The following is a 6,856-nucleotide window of genomic DNA, read 5'->3' on the forward strand; positions in this document are numbered from 1 at the left end:
TAAATAAAATAGAACATGGAAATCCAATGTTGCACATGTATAAAAGATATCTTACCGTTAATAGCTGGAGCCAAGAATCAGTAATACACTTTAAAATTTTCATATGATATATGAAGCACGGATATTTCGTTAAATTGTTGTGTCTGTCGAATACGACATTTATCGATATTCATTTGATACATGTGTTTGTTGTGTCCAACCATATCTTAATAAAAAAAATACATCTGGATATATCTAAATACCATCACGTATTAGCGTGTTCAGTCTTCTTATTTATTAAAACAAAAAATATTTTACATATTTGATATAATTAAAATAAGATATTAAAAAATTTAATTTATATTTTAATATCAATAAAATATTAAAATATTATTATAATTTATATAAAAAAATATTTTATATTTTATATGTATGCGTGTTTCTGTATAATATTAAAATTTGCGTGTCTGTCGTGTCTGATGTCCGTATCAATATATGATATTAATCAATTTTCACCTAATCATGGCAGCTCGGCAACAAACAATGATCCTTTCTGTCTCACTAAGTTCATGAATAGAGGAGTTAGTTTCGAAGACATGCAACTTTAACTTATTGCATTTATCTTAAAACAAATAAATATGATGACTTGATAAAAGTGATTTTGTCATAGGTGGTTATTGAGATATTTTTGACGTAAATATATGATACGCATAATTATAATAGTCAAATGTGTTAAATTATTTAATAATTTTTAATTGTTAAATTTATATAAAGATTTTTTCATGTCAATATGTAATTCATGTGAAGTGTGTGACAAATAATAAATTATAAGTTGTACCATTTGAAATAATGTTACTTTTGAATGATTTAAGGTTTAAATAAAAAATACAATTATTCTTTTAAAATAATAAATATTGTTAAAATAAAATGACCTAAATATTTTGTGTGTGCACTTATTTTATGTATTTCCAATTTTTTAGAATTAAAAATAAGATAAAAAAATAAAAAAGATAAAAATATTTATTTTTTGTACTATAACAAACAAGGCATATAAAACATGTGCACATAAAATAAAATATAAAAAAATATTAATTTTCTATATAAATATATAATTTTTTTTATTAGGTAGATTGAAGAGTTCTCAATTTTAAGTATTACATTAAAGAATTTGAATCTTGTAAAGTAAGAAAATTGATAAAATAATAAAATAAAAAATTAATCACCATTAATTTTATAACTTCTATGAAATGTCTGTCCCTCTATCTTAATTTAAGACTTAAAAATGATCAACTCATCACTTTACCACCCTATCAACAACTTTTTCATTTTAGAGGATATTGATCCTCCATCACATAAACCCGGACACTACACATTCATATATCACATACCCAACAATTATTTGAAGTAAGTAACCCTTTATTCATGATAAGCTAAGATGCTAACTATATCTCTAGGAAAAATATCCCAAAAATAAAAATCAGATTCTAGTTATAAACTTTTTTGCATAATCTGCACATTTGTTACTTTCTCTATAAATATGTACAAAAAATAACTCCCAATTTTTAGATCTCTACTTGTGAATGTTTCTTATTAAAGTATTTAGATGATTGCTCCGATCAAAAAGATTGTTCAGAATAGAAATACTGAAATAATAGTATTAAAAGTCACGTATTATAATTCTTTTCAGGCTCATGGTCCATCCTATCTATCTTTTTTTTTTTATTTGCACCGTACAATGTTTTGTCGAATATTTTGCATGTCACGAAATTGGGCCCAAAGCCCAGTACTGCATAACATTGAATAATCCTTTTTGTATTTCATTGGCCCAAACAATTTAAATAAAAAAAGAGGGTTCATCAACCATTCAACCGTTAACCCATCAATCTCGCTGCTGAAAATTGGAAAGAGTTTCAGCTACCGAGCTACCCCACTTGCCACTTGCTTCATTGCCACACTTCCACACCCAACTCCTCCTTCTTCTTTCGTTGCTTTCTTCACTGTAAATGGCACTTCAATGACTACCTCCCTCTGCAATAGAACATCCACCACCTCAAAGTTTCAATTTTTAAATTCGTTCTGTCGTGGGCACCCCAATGGCCCCTTCCATGCCATCTCCGCCACCAAGCTACGCTCTTTCCATCAGGGACGACCAATTGGATCCCAAAGAAGAGAGCAAGTGCGCTTTTCTTGTGGTAGCTCTCTGCCCTTGTCTCGTTTGCTTCATTATCCTCTTAATTGCACTCTCTATCATTCTCGTTCTCAAATTCCACTTCTTTTGCCACACCCCTCTTCACTTCTTGCTCCACAAAAAGAACTGCTGAATTCCCATCTTAATTTCTTATTAAAGTTTCCGTTTATCAATAATTCTATCGGTTTTGCTACTCTTGGTAATGGTGATGCTGTTTTTGGGGTTGAATCTGGCATTGATAATGATGAAGATGATGATGATGATGGTAGGGATTTTAATGCTGAGTCATGTGCTGATCCAGATGAGGTTGATAGAGTATGCAAGGTGATTGATGAATTGTTTGCATTGGATAGGAACATGGAGGCTGTTCTTGATGAATGTGGGGTTAAGTTGTCACATGATTTGGTTATGGATGTGCTACAGCGGTTCAAGCATGCAAGGAAGCCGGCATTTCGGTTCTTTTGTTGGGCCGGGGGAAGGCCTGGATTCTCCCATGATTCCAGAACTTATAACTCCATGATGCATATTCTTGGGAAGACCAGACAATTTGAGACGATGGTGGCAATGCTTGAGGAAATGGGGGAGAAGGGCCTTTTGACAATGGAGACTTTCTCCATTGCTATCAAATCCTTTGCTGCCTCAAAGGAGAGGAGAAAAGCTGTTGGGGTCTTTGATCTGATGAAGAAGTACAAGTTTAAAGTGGATGCTGATACTATTAATTTGTTGCTTGATAGCCTTGGCAGGGCAAAGCTTGGTAAAGAAGCTCAAGCAGTTTTTGAAAAACTAAAGGGTAGATTTATGCATGATTTGCAAACTTACACCGTACTTCTTAATGGTTGGTGCAGGTTAAAGAACTTGCTGGAGGCAGGGAGGGTGTGGAATGAGATGATTGATAAGGGATTTAAGCCAGATATTGTTGCACATAATATTATGCTTGAAGGGTTGCTAAGGTGTAAGAAGAAATCTGATGCCATCAAGTTATTTGAAATCATGAAGGCCAAAGGTCCATCTCCCAATGTTAGGAGCTATACAATTATGATTCAGGAATTCTGCAAGCAAAAAATGATGGGAGATGCTGAAGAGTATTTTGATGAAATGATAGATCGTGGGTGTCAACCGGACACTGCGCTTTACACGTGTTTGATCACTGGATTTGGGAGGCAGAGGAAAATGGATTTGATATCTGATCTACTGAAGACAATGAAGGAGAGAGGTTGTCCACCGGATGGGAAAACCTACAATGCTTTGATAAAAGTGATGACAAGCCAGCATATGCCGGATGATGCAATGCGAATATACAAGAAGATGACTCAAAGTGGCATCAAGCCTACCATTCACACTTACAACATGATAATGAAGTCTTATTTTGTGACAAAGAACTATGAAATGGGACATGCTGTATGGAATGAGATGCATCATATGGGGTGTTGCCCTGATGATAATTCCTACACTGTATTCATCGGAGGCCTTATAAGACAGGGCAGGTCAGGCGAGGCATGTAGATATATAGAGGAAATGATAGGGAAGGGGATGAAAGCTCCTCAACTTGATTATAACAAGTTTGCTGCTGATTTTTCTAAAGCTGGGAATCTTAGCGTACTTGAGGAGTTAGCTGAAAAGTTGAAAATTGCCGGTAAATTTGAGGTCTCCGATGTTATTGCCAGTTGGGCTGAGATGATGAGGAAAAGTGCCAAGAGAAGAGAGCCTACATATTCAGGTGGGCGGTTCATATAAACACTCAGCATGTCAAACGTGGGTGGAACCTGTTGGTACTAGAATGTTTTAACTAAATTTTATTGACTACCAGTCATCTAGTTTGGCTTCTAGTTTATGTCTTTTGGTTTTGTACTTTGTATTTCACTATTTGTATATTGATATTAATGTTGTTTGAAAATTATAAGCTAATATTGTATGATGTCATGTACCACTTTGAATGAAAAACAGTTATTCATATATTAATAGATTGTTCATTAAAAGAAAAAGACCAATTGAACATGGGTGATTTAGGAATTTTTAGTAGCTATGGGGTGTAGCATGAGCATGTAAAATATTTACACTCCTTCATGTCACTCCATTCAAATAAAATAGAGGAAGTATAGGGAGCCAATAAAATATCTTTACAATGTGTACAATAGGGGTTTAGGGATGTTCGATTCAGTAGGATATTAGATGTTCATCATCCCTGGTACCTGGATGATTATTTTGGATAGTATTTGTGTATTGTGTTTGAGAAATTAGTAGTATTTTACTCTGGATGTTCATTTTTTAACTCATATTGGGCCAAATAAATAGTTCATTATACACATTGTACAAATACTCCATTGGCTCCCTAACAAGATTCAAATAAAATATCAATAAAGCCGGAAGAAAATTTAGAGATGTTAAAAAAGGGATGTATTGGATGTATATAATGAAAATGAAAGGTATCTTTTCCATTATTGGTAATTTTCTTGATAAGACGATAATATTGGACAAAACTTATAGTGATAATCTGAAACAGTTTGTATACTGTCTTTGAGTATTAATCAAATGCTTTACATAATAATTGTCATTGTCCATATTCTTTGGTTACATAGAAACTACTGACCCATAAGCATTTAACTTCTGCTATAAGATTGACAATCCTCTTTGCCCAATATAGTTCTGCCAATCAGCTTGTAATGATTCATGCTAAGTATTGTTTTACCACAATGTTTTACATGCTATAACAATAAAATCATTTCTGCTTCTTTAGTCTTCTTCACATAGCATGGTAACATATTACTTTTTACCTTAGAACACAGGCTGTTAAATTAAATATCTATCACTGTAATGTAACTGTAAGTCCTTCACCTTAGCAAGCAAAAAAGTAAACAAAGCTGAAAGCTCTGTAGCCTGAAGTCCTTTTAAGTTATCCTTATTTCAAACAGTACAATATTCAGGCCTGCCATTGGTTCTATTCCTACAGAAATTGCCCCATGACCATGACCTAGTCTTTTTGTCTATATTTCCAAGTTTGTGAAGTGTGGAACTCGGCAAATTTCAGAAGTAGAGGAGTTCAACAAAATAGAGAAGTAGGAAGTGAATGAAATAGGAAGGGAAGCTGCATTAACCAAAAATATTGAACAAAATTTTCAAAGTTATAATCTGAAATATGTGAGACAGAAAATACTTGAAGTTGAACCATGAAGTTTATTTTATTCATTATCATCTGACATTGGAAGCAACAGTGTGAGCCCATAACTTGAGGCTATCTTTAATGTCATTTTCATTGTTCAAAGCAGGAACCTTCCAATTCTTCAAAGGGTTCTCTTTCTTTTTCTTATGTACCTTCCATGCTTCTGAAAGGTAAGGTCTTGGAACTGCAGCCTTATCACAATTCTCCTCATCTTCATCATCATCATCATCATCTTCCTCATCTTCCTCATTCCTGACACTCTTCTTCCCTAACCTTTGCAAACCAGGAAGGATTGAAGCCAAGCTTGAATCTTTGTCTTCCTCTGAGAAAACAAAGCCAAGATCCATAAACCCTTTAAGCTCCTCAAATTCAAGGTCTGATAAACTCTTGCTTCCCCTTCTCTTCTTCTTCCTTCCTCTGCTTGTGTTGTTGTTGTTCTTCTTCTTATTAGGAAACCCTTCAAGTTGCACTTGCACCTGTGCTTTCCTTTCACCTTGTTCAGTGTCCATGATATCTTTCCCTGAAAGAATGGTTTGAAGCTTTGATGGCAACATGTCAAGCTCTGGGGAACTAGAATCATCATGCATGGAGCATGTCATGTTGTCCAATTGGTCGCTCATAGACCTTGTATGAATAGTTTGGCTGCGCAAAAGCATCGGTTCTTCGGATTCTGATATTCCTTCTTTGGTTTGATGATTTGTGTTTTCATGAGAACTTGATGAACAAGGTTCTTGTTCCTTCATGTCTTGAATCCCAAACCAGCAAGAATCAAAGAGCTTCAACACTGTCTCTGCTTCCATTAACACAAAGAAATGCTTTGGAAAAATAAGCTTAAAGTGGTTTTGGAACTGTATTAGCAGAAGTAGATTTGTCAAAGCATGGTAGATAATACAAGATATATTATATTATTCTTTATGACTATATTGCCCTTCTTGCACCTTGAAATTACAAGAATAGTTCAAACAAATTATCATTATATAGGGTGTACTGTTTCTGTTCTCCAAGAAAATACAAAAGTTGAGGCAAAACCAAAGGGAGTGTCTGTGTCTACTAATAAACACAGATCTATGAACTGAAAAATATAAAAGAATTATAGGAACCTGATTGATTACCAATGCTTAAATAACTTAAGCATACATACAATTCATCACCTATGTATAGGTTGGAGAATAGTTTGTATCAAAGCACTATTGGAAATCCATTTTGTGTTCTCTTAGATGTTGACATTATATGGTCACATCTCTTTCTGGTTGTTTGGTGTTTTCATCAAAGTTTTCATGTGGGAACCAGTTGCCAGGGCAACTATTGCTTCCTTACTTGCTTCCAAACTACACTAAATAAATTAAAAGCATCTGTGTTTACTGTGGTCGGCAATAGCTGCAACTTCTGATTATACTTTATTGCAGTGCTGCACATTTTTGCTAGATTAACAGGTATAAAACTTTCTTAATGAAAGCTACATTTTCAAGGCTGAGTTTCACTTTTTCTTTTGCAAGTATATGAGAGTTATATTGTTGTTTCTAATCTCAATG

At 33.9% G+C, this 6,856-nt stretch overlaps 2 protein-coding genes across 2 annotated transcripts; one reads left to right on the top strand and one right to left on the bottom strand.

Moving 5' to 3' along the window:
- Window positions 1-1,866: 1,866 nt before the first annotated feature.
- Window positions 1,867-4,126, top strand: LOC107468178 (pentatricopeptide repeat-containing protein At3g62470, mitochondrial). Its single transcript, XM_016087432.3, has one exon. It carries the CDS (start codon window positions 1,994-1,996, stop codon window positions 3,899-3,901), a length of 1,908 nt encoding a protein of 635 aa, XP_015942918.1. The 5' UTR covers window positions 1,867-1,993; the 3' UTR covers window positions 3,902-4,126.
- Window positions 4,127-4,997: 871 nt separating this feature from the next.
- Window positions 4,998-6,387, bottom strand: LOC107468095 (uncharacterized). Its single transcript, XM_016087331.3, has one exon. It carries the CDS (start codon window positions 6,122-6,124, stop codon window positions 5,354-5,356), a length of 771 nt encoding a protein of 256 aa, XP_015942817.1. The 5' UTR covers window positions 6,125-6,387; the 3' UTR covers window positions 4,998-5,353.
- Between the last annotated feature and the right edge of the window lie 469 nt (window positions 6,388-6,856).

Source organism: Arachis duranensis, chromosome 10 (genome assembly GCF_000817695.3).
Source record: "Arachis duranensis cultivar V14167 chromosome 10, aradu.V14167.gnm2.J7QH, whole genome shotgun sequence".
In the NCBI taxonomy this organism is placed as follows: domain Eukaryota; kingdom Viridiplantae; phylum Streptophyta; class Magnoliopsida; order Fabales; family Fabaceae; genus Arachis; species Arachis duranensis.